Below are 20194 nucleotides of genomic sequence, written 5' to 3'. Positions count from 1 at the left end.
TTGCCCAGGTGGGTCTTGAACCCGTGGGCTCAGGCAATTCACTCACCTCAGCCTCCCAAACGCGGGATTACAGGCTGAGCCACTGAGCCCGGCTTATACTTACATTTTATATATCTATCTTTTTTGCAGAATTTCCTGCGAAGAATTAATCATTGCGAAATAAAACCTACTTTATTTTAGATCATAGTATAAACTATGTGATAAGGTTTTTGGGAATGCCAGTAATTTTTAGGGCTCCAAAGAGAACTACTATTTCAGAAATAACTCCTTTAGGAATGTCATAATGAGCAGTCCCAATTTATCAAGAGTCAAGTTCATAATCAGTTGTTTAGAAATATGATGACAAGCCGGGCTCGGTGGCTCAACCTGTAATCCCGCGTTTGGGAGGCGGAGGTGAGTGGATTGCCTGAGCCTGCGGGTTCGAGACCCGCCTGGGCAGCAAGACCTCATCTCTACAATAAATCAAAAAATCAGTCAGGCATCGTAGCGCATGCCTGTAATTCCAGCTACTTGGAAGGCTGAGGTGGAAGGATCGCCGGAGCCCAGCAGGTGGAGGCTGCGGTGGCCAGGAGCGGCCACTGCACTCCAGTCTGGGCAACTGAGTGAGACTCCAACTCAAAAGAAAAAAAAAAAATTTAAGAATTAATGTTAACATTTCCAAAGACAATACGCACAGGATAGATAGTAGTAAAAGTAACTAAATGCAGTCATCAGAGCTTGGGTTACCAGGGCACTCTGTTGATGTTACACTGTTTGAAATTTGTGAGTAGGTTTTCTAACATGTTTGTCTCCATCAAAATTTGTCTTGTTTTTCTAACTTTCCTGTATGAGAAATGTGGACAATGCACTTTCTTTTCTACATTCCAAACTTTCTCAATCTAGACTGATAAATAACACAGTCAGCCAAATTATATGGCAGTGAAGCTCACCTCACTCATTTTCCCTTTATAACTTCCCATGATGTTGGCTTCCCTATAACAGTGGATAACAAGACCTTCTGCTCCTCCTGAGCCTACAAGTCCAGACATTTGATTATGGCAAAATCCTGGGTCGCTGACTTTCATGGCATCAATTGCATGAGTAATTCTCTTTCCCCTGGCCACACACAGCACTTCATCACTTAAGCGGATTTTTTTTTGAATCGGAGTCTCACTCTGCCACCCAGGCTGGAGTACAGTGGCACAATCACAGCTCACCACGGCCTTGACTTCCTGGACTCATGTGATCCTTCTGACTCAGCCTCCTTTGGAGCGGGAATTACAAGCTTGTGCCACCGCGCTCAGCTAATTTTTTTGAAGAGACGAGGATGTCTCACTATGTTGCCAGGTTGGTCTCGAGCTCCTGGGCTCAAGCAATCCTGCTGCCTCAGCCTCCCAAAGTGCTGGGATTACAGGTGTGAGCCACCATGCTTCAGATCCAGCTGATTCTTGACATCACAACTAAAATTGTTTTCTCTACTTATCATTACCAAAAAATATCACCTGCTTTCTTTGGGGATCACATAGTAACAGTTCTCACACTGTTTCAGATTAGGCTCAAGGTCCTAACTTCAGCTCTAATGGGACTTTGTAAGAGAATTCTTAATTGCCAGTCCATCCTCTCTATTTCAGAAAAATAAGCTTCATCTCATCATCCATGTCTGCCTGTGAACCCCCTCCCACTCCATCCCTTCCCAACACAACTGTTAAGTTTAGATCCAATCTCTTTCAGCATCTCTATTAATGTATCCTCTGCTTCATGAAGGTTTCCTAATGAATGAGAAGAAAGAAGCTGAATCCTCTGGGTCCTGCATGAGCTAGACATACCACTTTCAGGCACACCCACTATTATACCACCTGACAAGATAACTTTTCTCCTGCGTCTACTACTTGGATTTCTTTATATGACCATGTTCAATAGATATAGTGGAATTTTCCCTCAACATTGTCAGCTGCACATTATAACTTATTGTGTGACATGTAATAAGAGCTTTTTGACTGCATGGCTAAGTCACTCTTACCCTGGACCACCTTCCCAGCAGGCCGTGAGGCTGGTGCTCTTGCTCTGTGTATGACCGTGTGATTGAATTCTTCCCGAATGACCTAAAATCCGACACATGTGTCAAGGACCTGTGAACCAAAATCGCTGCCCAAATCCAAACCATCATCTCAAAACTCACCTCAGGAGTCAAGTATTTGGCAATAAGATTCTCTAAAAAGGGTCTTTTCAAAATGGCATTAATAGACGGTCGATCTCGAGGAGATACTTTAAAGAGCTGGGGTATCAAGGACCGTAGATCACGAGAATATCTTAGAGATATTGGAGCAAAATGTGCTTGACAAATCTTCAGAACCAGCTGGTGTAAATTGTTACCCTCAAACTGAAAGGACAAGGAGTAATGATACTAAGTCAGAGAAAAGTTAAATACTATTACTAGAGTAATAAATATACCAAGAAGCAAAACAATTTAAGCTGTAGCTAGAAGCACTATGGTCCATCCTCAATTGTTTTCACCAGTTAATCTTTTGTGAGTAGATAATACAGACAGTTACTCAATGACATGCCATGTTATTCAAAACAAGTTTTCCACTCTGGGCAACGTAGTGAGACCTTGAGTTTACCAAAAAAAAAAAAAAAAAAAAAAATTTGCCAGGCATGGTGACACATGCCTGTAGTGCCAGCTACTTGGAGGGCTGAGGCAGAGAGATCACCTGAATCCGTGAGGTCGGGGCTGCAATGAGCTGTGATCATGCCACTGTACTCTAGCCTGGGCAACAGAGACTCCACTCTTAATTTCTTCTTTTTATCAGCATAATATTTACTCATTATAAAAAACTGAAAGGTATAGGAAGTTATAAAGTCAGGAAAAATACTTATAATTGTACCACTGGAGGTATTTTTCATACAGGCACATATATATATTTATATTAATTATTTTTATTTTTTGGAGACAGGGTCTCACTCTGTCATCCAGGCTGGAGTATAGTGGCATGATCCCGGCTCACTGCAGCCTTAACCTCCTGGGCTCAAGTGACTCCTACCTCAGACTCCCCGGTAGCTGAGACTACAAGTAGGAGCCACTCTGCCTGGCTCATTTTTAAATTTTTTCGTAGAGACAAGGTCTTGTTATGTTACCCAGGCTGGTATAGAACTCCTGAGTTTAAGCAATCCTCCTGCCTTGGCCTCCCAAAGTGTTGGGATTGCAGGGGTAAGCCACTACACCTGGCTCTCAATCTTTTAAAAAATAATATTTATTTTAAAAAGGTGAGGTCACACAATATGAAACTTTATGTCTTACTTCTTTTTTTTTTTTTTTTGAGGTAGGGTTAAGTCTCACTCTTGTTGTCTGGAGTGCAGTGGCACAATCAAGGCTCACTAAAGCCTTGACCTCCTGGGCTCAAGGTATCGTCCCACCTCAGCCTCCTGAGTAGCTGGGACTACAGATGCACATCACCATGCCTGTCTAATTTTTAAAATTTTTTGTAGAGATGAGGTCTCACTATGTTGCCTAGGTCTGTCTCAAAATCCTGGGCTCAAGCAATCCTCTCATCTCATCCTCCCAAGGTGCTCGGGTTATAGGTATGAGCCACTGGACCCAGCCCTCTTTCTTTTTTTTAACCTAACATAAACATTTTTTCATTTTCTCAAAACTTATAAACCAGAAGATCTTCTACTGTATGAAGCATTGGTTATTTATACATAATAATAATAATATTCAATATCATGGCAGCACAGGTTTTGGTGAGATGCTAGCTGTGCAAATTTTGACAATAATAATAGTAACAATAACAATAATGACAGCTGCATAGAAGAGTTGACATAGCAGTCTGTTCTTAGAAAGGTCTGCTTCAATGCTGTCTCTTGGTAGGTGTCTGGGAACTCAGATTTCAGGAGGATTCCCATCATTGCCTCAATGTTAAGAGTGGCTTTCTTTGCCTCAACTATTTATATAAACTACATGGTTGATATTGAATGCCTGCTTTCTTTCTGAGAGTCTGGAAGTTTGGTATATGCCAGGCAGAGGGTGCCTGCGTGGCTAGTCCCCACTAAAAACCTTGGACACTGAACATCTAATGAGCCTCCCGTGTAGACAACATTTCACAGATGTTGCCATAACTTGTTGATGGAGGAATTAACACATCCTGTGTGACCACTGAAAGAAGACTCCTAGAAGCTAATGCCTGGTTTCCTAGACTTTGCTGAATATGTATGAGGGAGGACCCAAAAAACCCGAAATTATCTTTTGGAGGGCGGGCCCCTTGTAGGACAGGCTTCCCTCACTAGGTAAGTATTCCAGGAACCAGTCAGAATCAGTGTACCAGCTAGCACTGTTGTGAGAGGCTGTGTTTGGCTTCAGTGAATTTTCTTTTTCTTTATTTTTGGTAGAGATTCTTTCAATGCTTTTGTCCATTTCATGATGGGTGATTTATGAGAGCACGTGCCCACACAACGCTGAATGTTAAGCAGTCTTTGACCAAAAACAGCAAGACCCCTGTGCCCCTTCCTCCCTATTCACCTGATCTGCCCCTGAGCGACTTTTTTGTCTTCCCAGATGAAAAAAGTCCTCAAAGGGAAATGTTTTGCTGGAAGAGGTGAAACAAAAATAGCAAAAGCACCAAACAGCATCAAAATTGATGAGTTCAAAAACTGTTGTGAGCAGTGGGAAAAGCATATTGGTAGAAGAGTACTTTGAAGGTGACTGAACTTTAAATATGTGAAAATACACAATTTTTTATAAATAAATTCCAAAGGTTTTTGGGTCCCCTTCGTATATTTACACATGATTTCATTTTAATGAAAATATGTTACACATACTATTCTCTGATTTGGACTTTTTATAATTTTGCCTGGACATCTTTCCATGTCAGGACATATAGATCTATCATTCTTTTTAATAGCTCATTCATATAATTTTTAATAATCTAATAAAACCAAACATTAACCTTTTTCTCCCAGAAGTTAAATTCATTTATATGATTTCAATAATTCAAGATTAATCTGACAATTAACATACTTACAGGATGCTTGAGTGTGCAGAGCTCATATAAGACACAGCCAAGAGACCAAATATCCCTAAGAAAGATAAGAGTGTCCATGCAAAGAAAATATCTATCATTTTTAATAAACGCTTTTATACCTACAGTACCTTAAATTTGTGAAGCTTTGCAATTTTATATAGGTTGATCAGTTTTTACAAATGCTTTCAGATGTATTATCAATTCTTATTCCTAATAAGAGGTAAAATAAAAACAATCTGTAGTTTGTCAGAATCCCAGCAGATGTAAGGTATACAAACTTTGCTACAATCTGATGCTCAATATTGACTTCAACTTTATGGTCAAAGAAAATGTGTATATGGTGAAACTTTGAGCAATTTGGGGAGGGAGACAGGACTCAAACATGGATTTGTTTGGACTCAAAAGATAACATTTGAGTTGATTTTTTTTTTTTTGAGTTGGAGTCTCACTCTGTCGCCCAGACTGGAGTGCGGTGGCCGCTCCCGGCCACCGCAGCCTCGACCTGCTGGGCTCCGGGGATCCTTCCACCTCAGCCTTCCAAGTAGCTGGAACTACAGGTGCGTGCTACCACACCCGGCTAATTTTTTGATTTATTGTAGAGATGAGGTCTCACTAAGTTGCCCAGGTGGGTCTCAAACCTGCAGGCTCAGGCAATCCACTCACCTCAGCCTCCCTAGGCATGGGATTACAGGCTGAGCCACCGAGCTCGGCTAACATTTGGTTGATTTTTGACAGGTGTAATCTATGCAAGGCTCTTGACAGAACCAATGTTACATTAAGTGATAAACATAGTATCTGGTTCTCAATAAACATTTCAAAAGAGTAATTACAACATATGACCCCAACTTTGCTCTTTACAAACTTAGTACTTAGCGAATGTTTACATGTGATTGGCGTAATAGTTATTTTATAGCACAAAAAGCATAATTAACTATACAAAAACAAAGAAAATATAATGAGAAGTCAAGGAGGTCTTTGAAGAGTCAAAACAAGAAGGAATCAGGAAAGTGAGGTCAATGGTTCCACTAATCAGCAACATTTCTTCTGTGGGGGAGTATGTGTCAGCGAGAGGGACACTTAAACTGAAGGTCTGAGTAAAATAGAAGGTAATTACAGAATTGGTAGGAAAGCAAATTGGAATTGGAATTTGTAGATTTTCTAGAAACTCACTGACCACTTCATTTATGTATGTATATATGTATGTATTTATATTTTTTGAGCTGGAGTCTCACTCTTTTCGCCCAAGCTGGAGAGCAGTGGCACACTCACGGCCACTGCAGCCTTGAGCTCCTGAGCTTAGGCAATCCTTCCGCCTCAGCCTTCCAAGTAGCTGGAACTACAGACGTACGCCACCATGCCTGCCTAGTGACCACTTCTTAACACTTTTTTTCACTAGGTCTTACATAGGCCCCAAATTTCTCTTCTATACAGAGTGCCCTCTGTAGCCAGTGTAGCAAATTCACATGTCTGGGGCTCAGGCCAGTGCTGAAGTGGCCTGGGGGCTGTGTAGGGCCATGTACAGGCCTGGGACCACTCCCTGAGACCACTCACTGTGTGTGGAAGACTATGGTGAGTCAGGGAATGGTTTGCTGGTCTAAAGGGGCCAGTGACTACCCAGCTAATTACTGCTAAGATCTTTCAATGTTCAGAAGCACCATATCTATATAAAGTCTTTCAATATCTAAATGGTGACTCAAATTCTCTAAAAAGCACTACAAGAAAACAAAACAATGCAGCTGACCCAGGGCCGTCGGTTGAGAGCACCACATTCCACTCTGAACAGCCTGCCTTCTGTCCATCCAGCATTACTGCACAACTTGGTGCCAGGGATGTCTCAAAAAAAAAAAAAAAAAAAAAGCCTGTTATTTTATTATATAGAGAAATGCTTACTATTCTTTTTGTAAATCTATCATCTAGACTTTGCTTTCCATTTATCTCTATCAGAGTTCAACAGTCAAATGTTCCTTGGTCATTTTCCTAAACAGAAGGACAATTAGGCTGGGTGCAATGGCTCACATCTGTAATCCCAGCACTTTGGAAGGTGCAGGCAGGAGAATTGCTTGATCCCAGGAGTTTGGGATCAACCTAGGTAACATGGCAAGACCTTGTCTCTACAAAAATTTTTAAAAAGTAGCTGGGCATGGTAGTGCATGCCTGTAGTCCCAGCTACTCAGGAGGTTGAAGTAGAAGGATCTCCTGAACCCGAAGGCTGAGGCTGTGGTGAGCTAGGATTTTGCCACTGCCCTCCAGTCTGAGTGACAGAGTGAGGACCCAACTCAAGAAAAAAAAAAAGGACAATTAACTCCCAAAGAATCCAGTCTTCAGTCTAGGCCAACTTGCTCAATGGCAGCCAGCTTTGAAAAATGAAACTTTTTCCTTCTCCTTACATGGGGGTAAAAACTACCTTCTCTTTACCTTTTATTGCTATGTATATTAACATTACTGCTGAGAACTGGACTCTGATATCACATTCATAAAAAAACAAGTTGGGTTTTAAAGCTGGAAAGCACCTCAAAGATTACCTAGTCCATCCTTTCATTGCTACAGGTTGGGAGCTGAGGCCCACAGATGTCAACTGACTTGGTCATCTGTTGCTTAGCAACTGAGCCAAGATCAAGATTCCTAGATCTTTAGTTCAGCGTTCAGTTACCAGACCACATGGCCTTCTATTGGACCGTCTACAATATTTCTGTGCATTAGATGTACAAGTACATAAAAGGTATGAAAACAAAATACAAGGTTAGATATCACAGTGGCTGCAGTTTTTTGACATTATTACATCATTAAATGCTGAGTAATCATTAAATTGTTGTATCTTTAAATGAAGAGAAATGACTTTCTTCTAAATAAGTTTAAAAGCTTCAGGTAATATTGGTCAGGGGTAGTCACTGAAATCCCCATTCCACACATGAAGAAAATGAAATTACAAAAGTACTATAAAAAAGAGAAAAGGACTAGAATTCTAACCTTGGAATCTTAATTCAGCATCATCCATCAGATTTTACAGACAATTTCAAATTGAGAGCAACTCACGTTTTATTGTTGTAGGGTTTATTCTGACAGATCTCTGGGGACAGGTAAAAAGGTGTTCCAACACAAGTTCGAGCAAGTTCCATGGAACTAGTAAATTATATCAAATAACAAAATAGCATGGTTTATTATTGGAATAAGAAAAGGCTTAAGACACGGACATGCAAGAAAAAAGTGTAAAAATTATAATACAAAATTTGATACATGCATGGATCAGAAGAAAGCAAAACATTGTACATTGATAATAATGAAATAAAATCAGTTGATTTTTATACTTATAAATCACTCCCTAAAAATTGACACATTAAAAAAGATTTTTAGCCAGGCTCAGTGGCTCAGTCTGTAATCCTGCGCTTTGGGAGGTTGAGGTGAGGGGACTGCCTGAGCCCGCAGGTTCGAGACCTGCCTGGGCAACTTGGCGAGCCCTCATCTCTACAATAAATCAAAAAAAAAAAAAAAATTAGCCAGGGTAGTGCATGCCTGTAGTTCCAGCTACTTGGAAGGCTGAGGCGGAAGGATTGCTGGAGCCCAGCAGAGCGAGGCTGTGGTGGCCGGGAGCGGCCACTACACTCCAATCTAGGCAAAAGAGTGAGACTCCAACTCAAAAAAAAAAAAAAAAAAAAATTTTATGGCTAAAAGATTCCACAGGAGGATACAATTACTATATTATAAAAACCTCTCAGATGTAGAAAAACTTCCTTCTTCCCAATTATCAAATTGCAATCTTATAATTTAAAATTTGGAAAATACAAAAGTGAATCTAGGAGAAAAAAGTGGCCCAGAATCTTAGCACCTAAAACAACTATTGTTAGAATTCTGATATGTTTCCCTCCTCTTTTCCACACATATTTTTCATATCACAGTGTGTTTACAATTCAGAATTCCATTTTCTTTACTTAATATAACAAAGTTTTTCCCTATGTTGTTAAGAAGTCTTTTGATTATATACTATATTTAGGCACATGGCTATGCTGAGTTTTATTTAATTTAACCATTTCCCAATTACTGGGTATTTAAGTTATCCCAAATTTCAAATTATTTCCTTGGAATAACTTCCTGAAAATAAAACACCAAAAAAAAAAAAAAATCTCTTGATGCATATTACCACCAAGCTGTCTTCCAAAATAGGTGCACCCGTTTATTCCCCTAGCAAGTGTAAATCTGCCTGTATTCTTACTAGTTTTATGCATATTATCAGTCACATTTCATATTTGACTCGCATCACAACATTACTAACATCACTCTATTCTGCCATAACTTATCTTGGGAATTTTAATCACAGAAATAGTACAATCTGAATGATTTAATGCATTTGCTTAAAGTTACCTAAAATTATTTGGACAATCAAGATTTTAATATCTTCTTAATTCATTATATTTAAAAATACATATTTTAGCTGTTTTGAATAGAAAGAAAAAATATTTTTTAAAGTACTTGGCCATGGTTTTGTTAAGCCCTGGCCTAGCCATGTTGCTTTTTGAGCTCTGGCCAGGCCATGTTTTTATCAGCTTTGGTCTCCTTCCCTACCTTGGAGAGGTGAATCTTTTCTCTCTTTCTCTAATATGCTTTCTAAATAAACTATATTTTCTAATCTAAATAAATAAAAAGTACTTACTTATTCAGGACTCTTGCTATACCAAAGTCCCCAAGCTTTGCCACCATTCCATTTTTGCTAAGAAAAATGTTCTATAAATGGAGAAAATGTTTGAGAATGTTTATATGTTTGAGACACTTCAAGAAAAGAAAAGATTAGTTGTGTCTTGGTCTTCTCTCTGAGGTGTTACCTGAGCTTTAATGTCCCTGTGTAATATCTTCCTGTCATGAATATGTTTTAGTCCAAGGGAAATCTGTACAAACCAACCCAGGATCTGTAGAGGGAACACAAAACAAAGTATTGAATGGTCTGGTAGTCACTGAAATGTCTTCATGATAACAGGCAAAAAGAAGGAAATAATATATTGCATGTGTGTTTTTATGGAAATGAAGCTAATAGATATATACGTTGTCATATTATTGTTTTCATTTTACATCTAGAAAAATGGAGGTGCATCTAGTCATAATAGCAAAAACATGGAACCTACCCTGCTGCTCATTAGAAGTGGACTGGATAAAGAAAACGTGGTACATACACATGATATACAAAATTATGAACTTTGCAGCAAACTGGATGGATTTAGAGCCTATCATACTGAGTGATCTATCACAGAAACAAAGAACTGAGTACCACATGTTCTCACTCATAAGTGGGTACTGCACACTTATCAAAATGCTGCAAGGGAGGAACTGGCAGTGGCAGGACTACCAGGGGCGGGAGAGGGGAGCGCACATGACATCACAAAGCATACCTGGTCCTAAACCAGGGGAAGTGAGGACCATTTGAAGGCCCAAACTTCACCTACACGTAGACTACTCATGTACCTAATCCTGAATTGTACCCCACATCTCAATAATAAAATAGAGAAAAAAAGAAAAATGGAGGTGTCGAAAGGTAATCAGAATATCACTGGTATCAAAGGGAATTCCACATGCAGAAAAAGATAAGAAAAAAATAAGTAGAAGCAAGGGAATGAAGCATGATTTTCTTTCTTTCATTTTTTTTCTGAGTCAAAGTCTCACTCTGTCGTGCATGCTGGAGTGAAGTGGAGTGATCATGGCTTGCTGCAATGATCTCCTGGGCTCAGGAGATCCTTCTGCCTCAGCCTCCTGAGTAGTTGGGACTATAGGCACCCACCACCATGCCCAGCTAATTTTTTTTTGGTAGAGATGAAGTCTTGCTGTTGCCCAACCTGGTCTCCAATTCCTGGGCTCAAGCAATCCTCCTCAGTTTCCCAAAGTGCTGGGATTACAGGTGTGAGCCACCATACCTGGCCAGATTTTCCTTTTTAACAGTGAGTTGCTAACTGCATCAGGAATAGTAAACAAGCAGCCCTGTTTCCTGATGATCCTGGTGCCACTGGTTCTTCCTTTTCAGTAGGGTGAGGGGGCCGATGGCAGGGAAACCAAGAGGAAGAAGAGGGCAGGGAAACCCAGAGGAAGAAGAAATGGTAATAAAATATCGATCTATCTAGCTAGTAAAAAACCAACACATATTTTGCTTTAAAAAAACTTAATTTTACTTTTAGTCATGATTTTATCTTATTTTTGTTGGCCATGAACCTCTCATTTCCAACAAAAAGAAATATAATTCAAAATGTTGCCATAAAAATATTTTTATAAAGTGTGGCAAAATAATAACAATGTAAGAAGAAAGGAGGGTTTCTATGACTGTGGAATTTAATATACAATGTAAATGAGCATAGGAAGAATGCTTGATTAATCTTACAGAGGTTAGTGATATTGATTCTTTAATCATTAATATATTCCAAATATTCTACTTTAACTCTAGGAGGAAATAATATGGGCATGATGCTCTTACTTGCTAAAGTAGAACAAAGACAAAAATAGTCAAAAAAAAAAAAAAGATGGCAGGCCATTCCTGTGTGCTGCTTGAAGCAATGGTCTAACCATTAATCACATGGGTCCTACTTTGGATTCCTCTCTACATACACAAACCTGTTTCCTTCATGGGTGAGACTCCCAGGAGGGCGTTCCAAAGGAGATTTGGAGTAGAGAAGAAAAATGTGTTTGTGCAAAGAGAAAATGGGAACTGAGGCCATTATTCTTCACTTTTTCTCTCCTTAATAATCAATGAAACTAAATGGGCATTGCTAAGATCTTCTGTCCTCCCTAGCAAAGTGGGATAGCTATTTTAAAACAGAGCACTAACTGGTAAAAGGAAAAAGAGTGAAGTTATAAATATTGTCACATTTAAAAGGGCTAGGGAACAGCCACATTCAAAAAACATTTTTTTAAACCATGAAGATTTATCTCAAAGGTATCCTGCATGAGACTGTCCAAAGAGACTATCTTTTCTCAAGAAAACTTCACGCTCAAAAAGAGATTTAGTTTGAGTTCAATTGTAGACTTGTTCTGGACTAAATCTACCAAGAAAACAAATGTATTATTTTATGGTTTGAATTTATCTACCAAAACACACTGCTTCATATAAGCATGGGTTACTACTTAAGATATTGTAAGTTTAATCCCCCCCACACATATATGTTAAAAAGCAAATGAGAAGTTGTTACCTGATCTTCACTAAATAGCACTCCCCGTTGTTTGTTGATTATTTTCATGAGATCTCCTCCATCACAATATTCCATGACAATAAACAGCCTGCTGTTCTCTGTAGGAAAAGACAACATTTGGTGCTGGAAGGGTTTCAGATATCTATCAACCATATTCTGGTTGTGGAATCAAGTGGGCTGGGTTCTCATCCCAATTTACCACTTAGTTCTGTAACTCTGGGCAGGTTCCTTTAATTTATGTGTGCCTCATTAGCTTATCTGTAAAGTGGAAAAAGCAGAAATTAAAAAATAATAATTAAAAAATAATAAAAATAACAGAAATTTCCTCTTCAGATTTTTTTTTTTTTTTTGAGTTGGGTCTCACTCTGTTGCCCAGGCTGGAGTACAGTGGCACTACCGCAGCTCACCGCAGCCTCAACTTTCTGGGCTGAGGTGATTCTTCTGCCTCAGCCTCCCGAGTAGCTGGGACTATAGGCATGCGCCACCATGCCCAGTTAATTTTTTAATTTTTTGTAGAGATGAGGTCTCGCTATGTTGCGCAGGCTGGTCTTGAACTCCTGGGCTTAAGCAGTCCTCCCTGTTGGCCTCCCAAAGTGCTAGGATTATAGGCATAAGTGCCCAGCCAGTAGGGGTTATCTATACTATAAGAATGGCCTGAGTTTTGTAATAGTATCCAGTGTAAACTGTCCTGAAAAATCGATCTTGCATGGTATGAAGACACAGTCCAGTCTCCGAAAGACATCCAGTCCATTCACTCATTCAGTCAATATGAACTGAGCAGTTAGTATATGCTACATGCTTGAGGATCAAGTGGTGAGCAAAAGAGATGGAGTCCCAAAATCCATTTGATCTACTGTCTAAAGGGAGACAAATATTAAACAGGTTCACAATCATGTCGTACAAATAGATATTCATATATTAAGTACAAAAGTGCTGTGGAAGATGAGCAAAGGGAGCTATCAGCTCGAACTGTGAGTTTAGGGAAAGCCTGAGGATGAGGAGTTAGCACTGCAGTATTTCCCAGATCAGTGTTTCACATACAGCGTGATGTCTATGAGTTGCTTGGTTTTTCATAAATTACTTAACCAATTCCCACATAATAACCCAGAGGAAGAGGAAAACAAGGACATCTTATTCCACTGTTAGGAATCAACGGACAGGAACGCAGGGCACTTGATTCGGTGGCTGTCCTTAAAGTTTATTCCATATAATTCAATTCCTGCCCTGGTGTACTGCTCTGTGCCCAGAAAAACCTCACGAGAAGCCCAAGACTTAAAAGTTCCCCTTTTAAGTACCCAGGAAATAAGGACGGTTGTGCATAGAGAATGACTTTGAATGCAGTGGTTTTAAAAGCTCAAAAAAATAACTATTTATTTACTTACTATTTTTACTCACCTGATGATACTAAAGATATCTAGGTCAATACTGCTCCATGAACTATTGACCATAGTTGTGTTAAAACAGCCCAGAGCTGAGGGTTGTGCTGTGGGGGCCCCAGGGGGAATTGTCGGCACATACAGCCCTGCCACAGCTTAGTAAGCACCTGACATATTGTATATTTGCTTATTATCTGTTTCTTCTCACTAGAATGTAAACTTCACAAAGACAGGGCTTTTTATCTGTTTTGTTCACCATGAAGTTCCTGACACCTAGAACAATGTCTAGCATATAATATCATAAGTATCTGTGAAGTGAATGAATGATCACTGCTAATGCCTCTGCACTTACTATTTATTTACTTTTGGAATAGAGAAATGAATGGAGGCAGAATAGATGCTATATTCAGATGTGTGGAAAAGGGACTTCCTTAAAGTTCTCCCTTCTGTCTTGGTGTTGGCTTGCCTATGGTTATGTGGCTGTTTGTCCCTTCCCTATGAGAGGATTGTGTAGCCCCACCTGTCGCCATAGGGCACACAGGACCTCATATAGGCAGAATATCTCCCACCCCAGCACACACATACACTCCCAGGGCCTTGAGAGTGATGCTGTGGTGGGCTCTGTGTCTTCCTCTTTTCTCTTGCTCATGAGAACAGCTCGTTCCATATCTGGGCTGCTCCTTCAGCCTGGACCCCAGACTTAAGACCTCAGCCCACCGTAGCCATTAGTGTGAGTGAGAAATGGATGTATATTATTGAACCCCACTGAAATTTGGGAGTTGTTAGGGCAGCAAAGTTAGTACACCCATCATTAACTATTTGGGAGAGTGAGAAAGTGAGAGTTAAGGACAGGTGGAAAAACTTAAGAAAATATAAGAAAGCTGTCTATAAGCACTCGCTAGAGAGGAAATGATGACATTACAGTTTAAGTAAATCGGGAAATGACCATTTATAAAAACTAATGTATATACAGTTTTCAGAACCATATCTTTTTATGTAAGCCAACATGCCTATACTTTATTTAAATAGTTTAAGAATGTCAGAAAATCAAACCTTGAAATGAACTGAAGAAGGTTACGATGTTCGGATGTTTCATCTTTGCCAGAAGAATGACTTCTTTCTTTGAATTTTCCTTTTCTTGGATGGGCATCTAAGAGACAGGTAGTCTGTAAAGATAACTTGCTTTCAAGAAGATGCTTTTTTCATTTCCATCTAAAATTCTCCAGGATTCCACTGTCTATTAATGTGATTTCTAAAACTGAACTCTCAGTAGCAGGAAATGACCATTCTAGAATTAGCAGAGTGTCTTATCACTAATCAATAGTTTGTCAACAATCATAATCAAGAAAATAAACATTTCTGGTGAATTTTTGCTGTATGAAAAGTTGGATTGGTAGTAGTGTGTTCATTATCTAGACATCTGGAGGAAAATTGTTATAATATCTATCTCTCAGTAGCAAAGGAATTTTTCATAAAAACGCAACCTTCCTGCAGCAATCACTGCTGAGAAGAAACAAATGAAGTCTAAAATTAGAAAATGTCATATACTACATAAATCAGATCAGTGAATTCTGTATTAAGAGTACTACATTTTTCATTTTCAAATAAAAATGGTCCCTTGTGACTTCATTTTAGATTTGCTATACTTTCTTATTATTCTGTTTATCATCCATGGCCAATAATTTCAACTGTTTTGTTGCCAACACCAGTGGCCACTCCTCATTTCTACCTTTTCTTCCTCACTCTTAATGTTTTGCCGACTTGTCATTTCTACTCTGACTTCCTGTCCCTGCTGTCCTGCCTTTCTTGCCTCCACCTGTTCAGATTCTTCAACATCGGCCCCCACACAATGTGTGAGCTCCCACATTTCTCATTCTCATTTAAGCTTCAGAATGTTTTCAAAAATTAACGTCCTCTGGCTGGGCGAGATGGCTCACCCCTGTAATCCCAGCATTTTTGAAAGGCTGAGGCAGGAGGACTGCTTGAATCCATGAGTTCAAGACCAGCCTGGGCCACACAGCAAGACCTCATCTCTACAAAAAATAAAAAAAGTTAACTGGGCGTGGTGGCACATGCCTGTAGTCCCAGCTACTCTGGAGGTTGAGGTGGGAGGATGGCTTGAGCCTAGAAGTTTGAGGCTGTGGTGAGCTGAGGTGGTGCCACTGCACTCCAGCCTGGGTGACAGAGAGAGACCCCGGCTCAAAAAAAAAATTCTTAATTCCAGCTTCACTTGCTTTCAGTATCCTTTAGTAAGTTTTTTTTAACTTATCTAAGCTTCAGTGTCTGTGACTTAAATTGTAGTTAGTACATATGAGTTTCAAAAAAAAAATAACTGAATTACTCCTACCAGATTGATAGATTTAGCAAGCTTAAAAAATTTTAACTATTATTTTCCAAAAGAATTTTATAAACAAAATTAAAAGACAAACATAAGTTAGATAAAAATACTGGCAACCTATATAACCAAGATTTTGTATTTATAATATGTAGATTTATGAAAAATTAATACAACTAAAACATGCAAATACCCCAATAGAAAAATGGCAAAGTACATAATTAGACAACTCACAAAAAATAAAAGAAATACAAATGGCTGATAGAAAAATCAATGTTTGGATACCAGCAAACAAAGACCTTGAAAGAAGCAGCCCCATGAGCAAGCACAGAGGCTGGAATCCGAAGGATCTGGGTGTGAAAAAGACATAGGGTATGTGACAGAAATCTGGAAATGTAATTTGGGAACAAATCAGAAAGGATCTCATAAGTATGAAGAGTGAAACAATATAAAAGCACAATGCAAAAATTACTCCTAACTCCACCTTCCACCTCGATAATAATAATCTGGTGTGTCTTTTTTTTGAATATATGTGAACATATACGTAGGTATATGCATACCTACATATGAACAGAATATCTATTTTTACAAAGATTGCATCATTCTACACATACTATTTTCTCAATCAGCAAGCAAGCGTTGCCATGTTTCTCATGTCAATGCTTCACATACAGCATGATATCTATGAGCTACTTAGTTTTTCATAAATTACTTAACCAATTCCCTACCATTGGACAATTAAGTTGTTTTCTAACAGTGCATCTCTGGGTTTTTCCTTTGAATAAACACCCAAAGGTAGAACCACTAGATTTTAGAATGTGTGTGTTTTTCTCTCTTCTTTTCCAACCTGAAGATTGCTTTTTCTGCTCATACAAATGATACAATTCATAATTTTAAAAAACATAACATATGCCCCATATTAAAAATTCTGACAATGAAGTAATACGGAGGTAAAATCTCACCATACAGCAATAATCACTGCTGATGTTATATATGTGTATATGTATATCTATAGATATACATATACATATGTTAATAGTTACACATATATGTATATATGTATACTTACAACATATACATACATTAATAATACACACATATATATATATACTTATATATACACACATAACTTTTTATGGCTGGATTATTTTCATTTTTACAACATATTGTGAACCTTCCCCCAACCAATTAAAGCAAACAGGGCATGGATTCTTCTAAGGATACATAATTGATACATTTCTCTCAGGGTGGGATCAGTTTACCTTCCCATTAGCAGGGTAAAAGAGGCCTGCTTTCCTCTATTTTTATTCTTTTAATCTTCCTCAATTGTGTAAGCAAAAAGTGATATTTATTTATTTGTTTATACTAGCTTGCTAATGAGTTTGAAATTTTTGCATGATGACTTCACTTATGGGTTTTGTCTTTTTATTGATTTATAAAAGGCTGGTATTTTTTAGTTAATACTCGCAAATACTTTTGGCATTTTTTACATTTTGTTTTAATATATTCATCGTGTTTTTTGATACACAGAGGTTTTATATTTTTATATAGTCAAACCTAGCCATTTCTTCCTTTACAACCTCTGTCTCAGTGAAAGTCTGGAGGCATTATCACAGTTGGATTACTGTAAAGCTGTAGCCACGATAAATGAACTGAAGGATCCAAGTGACCCAGGGCGCTGACAAAAAGGAATAAAGCATATTTAAGAACGAGTCAACAGTGTTGAGCAAGTAATTGACTATGGAGAGACATAAACTCACAGATGACCCCAAGGTTTTGAGCCTGGCTACCACAAGGACATTGGTATCATTAACATAGTACAGCACATCAAAGAAAAGGGGGAGGATCTGCTTAGAAGGATGAGGAATTCCAGCTGGGTACAGTGGCTCATGCCTATAATCCTAGTGCTTTGGGAGGCTGAGGTGGGAGGATGCTTAAGCTCAGGAGTTCGAGACCAGCCTGGGCAACAAACCGTCTCTGCAAAAAAAAAAAAAAAATTAGCCAGGTATGGCGGTGCACACCTACAGTCTCAGCTACTTGGGAGGCTGAGGCAGGAGGATCAGGTGAGCCCAGGAGTTTGAAGCTACAGTAAGCTGTGATCATGACACTGCGCAGCAGCCTGGGCAACAGAGTGAAACCCTGTCTAAAAATAAATAAATAAATAAGGAAGATGGGAAATTCCTACTTGGTTTTGATTTTGGATACAATTATGTTAGCTAGCCTCCAACATGATCTCAATGATCCTTGCCCTGAATTCTTAGTCCGCAGAAACTCTGAGATAGTAAATGTTTATCACTTAGGCCACTAAATTTGGGGTAATATGTTACACAGTTTTGAATACTAACACACACATTACTTGAAGATATCTAGCTGGCAGATGAAACAGAACTAAGGCACTGGAAGATGTCAGGGTTAGAGGGGGAGTTTTAAGAGTGATCTACTTAGTGGTAAACATTGAGGTGAGGCAGTTCAGGTGACAGTGTGCAGAAAGATAAGGTCGGCAAAGAACAGATGGTTGGGGACATAGAAAGGGAGGAAACAGAGAAGCCTGAGACGGAGCAGTCAGATAAACAAAAGAGAGTGAGCCAGATAATGTCATGGAAGGAAGCTATGATGGGCCACTAGAATAATTCAGGAACATTAAATAGTCACATCATGCAACTTGTATAGTCCATTTTGCACACACTTTGTATAGAATTTTTAAAGCTACTCTCAATGACAAATCCTCTAGAAAGCAACCAGTAAGACTTGCCTTAAAGTTAATTCTAGCACACAGTGGACATTTTTGTCCTAATATATTTTGAAATGCACATATCACTTTTAAAAAGGGTGATGTAAACATGAACCAAGATGTATAACCATGGATGTATAAAAAATGATTACCTTCTCATTAAATATATTTATTCTCCAAAATCATTAGATTAACAATTATATATGATTTTCCCCCATTCATCCAATGCACTCAATAAATATATATATATATTTTTAGCACCTATTATGTGCCAGGAACTGTTCTGCACTCTGAGGGTGACAGATCATATGCAAATGAACAAATAAGAAAGCAAAGTAATTTCAGAGCATTATAAATGCTATTAAGAAAAAAAAAAAAAACCAGTGTGGTGTGATAAGGGGTGATTGGGGTTTGGGGACTACCTTAGCTAGGATGTTTGCAGAAGACGCCTTGTGGTAGATCTGAACAAGAGACAGAGAAGTGGATCACAGAGAAAGTCAGAGCAATAGAGGAAGGTGGTATCTCACAGGGCCTTGCAGACCACCCTAAGGAGTCACAGGGATGTGACTTTATTTTCTCTTCTTCTTTCCTTTTCTTTTTAAAAATAAGATTATTGGTTGCTGTTTGGACAATGGGCTTAGGAGTCTGAGTGAACAAAAATCAACTGAAACTTAACATTCATAATTGTAAAAAAAATTTTCCTTTTCATTTGGATTAAAAGCCAGCTGAATATCCACTGAAAATTAACAGGAACTTGAATTTCTTAACTTTACCTTTGCAAAATCGATCTCTTTGATGACGCAATGCTTGCTATCTGATTTCTCTTTAGCTAAGTAAGCTTTCCCAAAGGCACCTTCCCCAATGGCCCTAATCACATCATATTTATCCATGGTCTCCAATGCCCGGAAGTTCCTGGAATGAGAGTAATGAAAATGTATCACACACTTCTCATAAAGACTAACAAAGTCAGAAAACTGATGACTAAAGTGTAAAATAACTCTAACTCACTTTGCTAAAATTTTCCTTCCAGCCGTGCCAAGACAGACAAACGAACTTTCCTTGTGGCCACAGGTAACAACCCAGGTGACACAAAGCTTCTTGGTGGACTCTGAGGTCAGACATGGGTTGTAGCTCAGCTTTGATACACTTTAGCCTTGTGATCTTGGGCAAGTCTCTTAACCTCACTTTCTTAATTTCTTTCTTTTTTTTGAGTTGGAGTCTCACTCTGTCGCCCAGACTGGAGTGCAGTGGCCGCTCCCGGCCACCGCAGCCTCGACCTGCTGGGCTCCGGCGATCCTTCCGCCTCAGCCTTCCGAGTAGCCGGAATTACAGGCTTGTGCTACCACGCCCGGCTGATTTTTTGATTTATGGTAGAGATGAGGTCTCGCTGCCCAGGCGGGTCTCGAACCCGCGGGCTCAGGCAATCCACTCATCTCAGCCTCCCAAAGGCGCGGGATTACAGGCTGAGCCACCGAGCCCGGCTCTTGATAACTAAAATGGAATTAACAGTACCTGTTTTGCAATGTTTGTTCAGAGAATGAAAGATATTACATCTCCAGCGCTTGGCACCTCTACCAAGCAAGAATGTTCTTAGGCTT

At 39.1% G+C, this 20194-nt stretch overlaps 1 protein-coding gene across 1 annotated transcript in view; it reads right to left on the bottom strand.

Moving 5' to 3' along the window:
• The window catches only part of NEK5 (NIMA related kinase 5), a 52430-nt gene extending 32764 nt beyond the window's left edge, over window positions 1–19666 (bottom strand). The window contains 10 exon segments of the mRNA XM_021706046.1: window positions 2000–2081; window positions 2159–2359; window positions 4998–5052; window positions 8031–8117; window positions 9643–9713; window positions 9812–9895; window positions 12155–12252; window positions 14584–14680; window positions 19370–19508; window positions 19605–19666. Coding sequence (XP_021561721.1) covers window positions 2000–2081; window positions 2159–2359; window positions 4998–5052; window positions 8031–8117; window positions 9643–9713; window positions 9812–9895; window positions 12155–12252; window positions 14584–14680; window positions 19370–19486 — 892 coding nt within the window. The 5' untranslated portion in view covers window positions 19487–19508; window positions 19605–19666.
• Window positions 19667–20194: the final 528 nt, after the last annotated feature.

The sequence above is a fragment of the Carlito syrichta genome, unplaced genomic scaffold (genome assembly GCF_000164805.1).
Source record: "Carlito syrichta isolate Samal-C Ts95f unplaced genomic scaffold, Tarsius_syrichta-2.0.1 Scaffold315088, whole genome shotgun sequence".
Taxonomy (NCBI): Eukaryota; Metazoa; Chordata; class Mammalia; order Primates; family Tarsiidae; genus Carlito; species Carlito syrichta.
The sequence above is the reverse complement of the archived record's forward strand: the minus strand, read 5'-3'. Positions and strand labels throughout refer to the sequence as shown.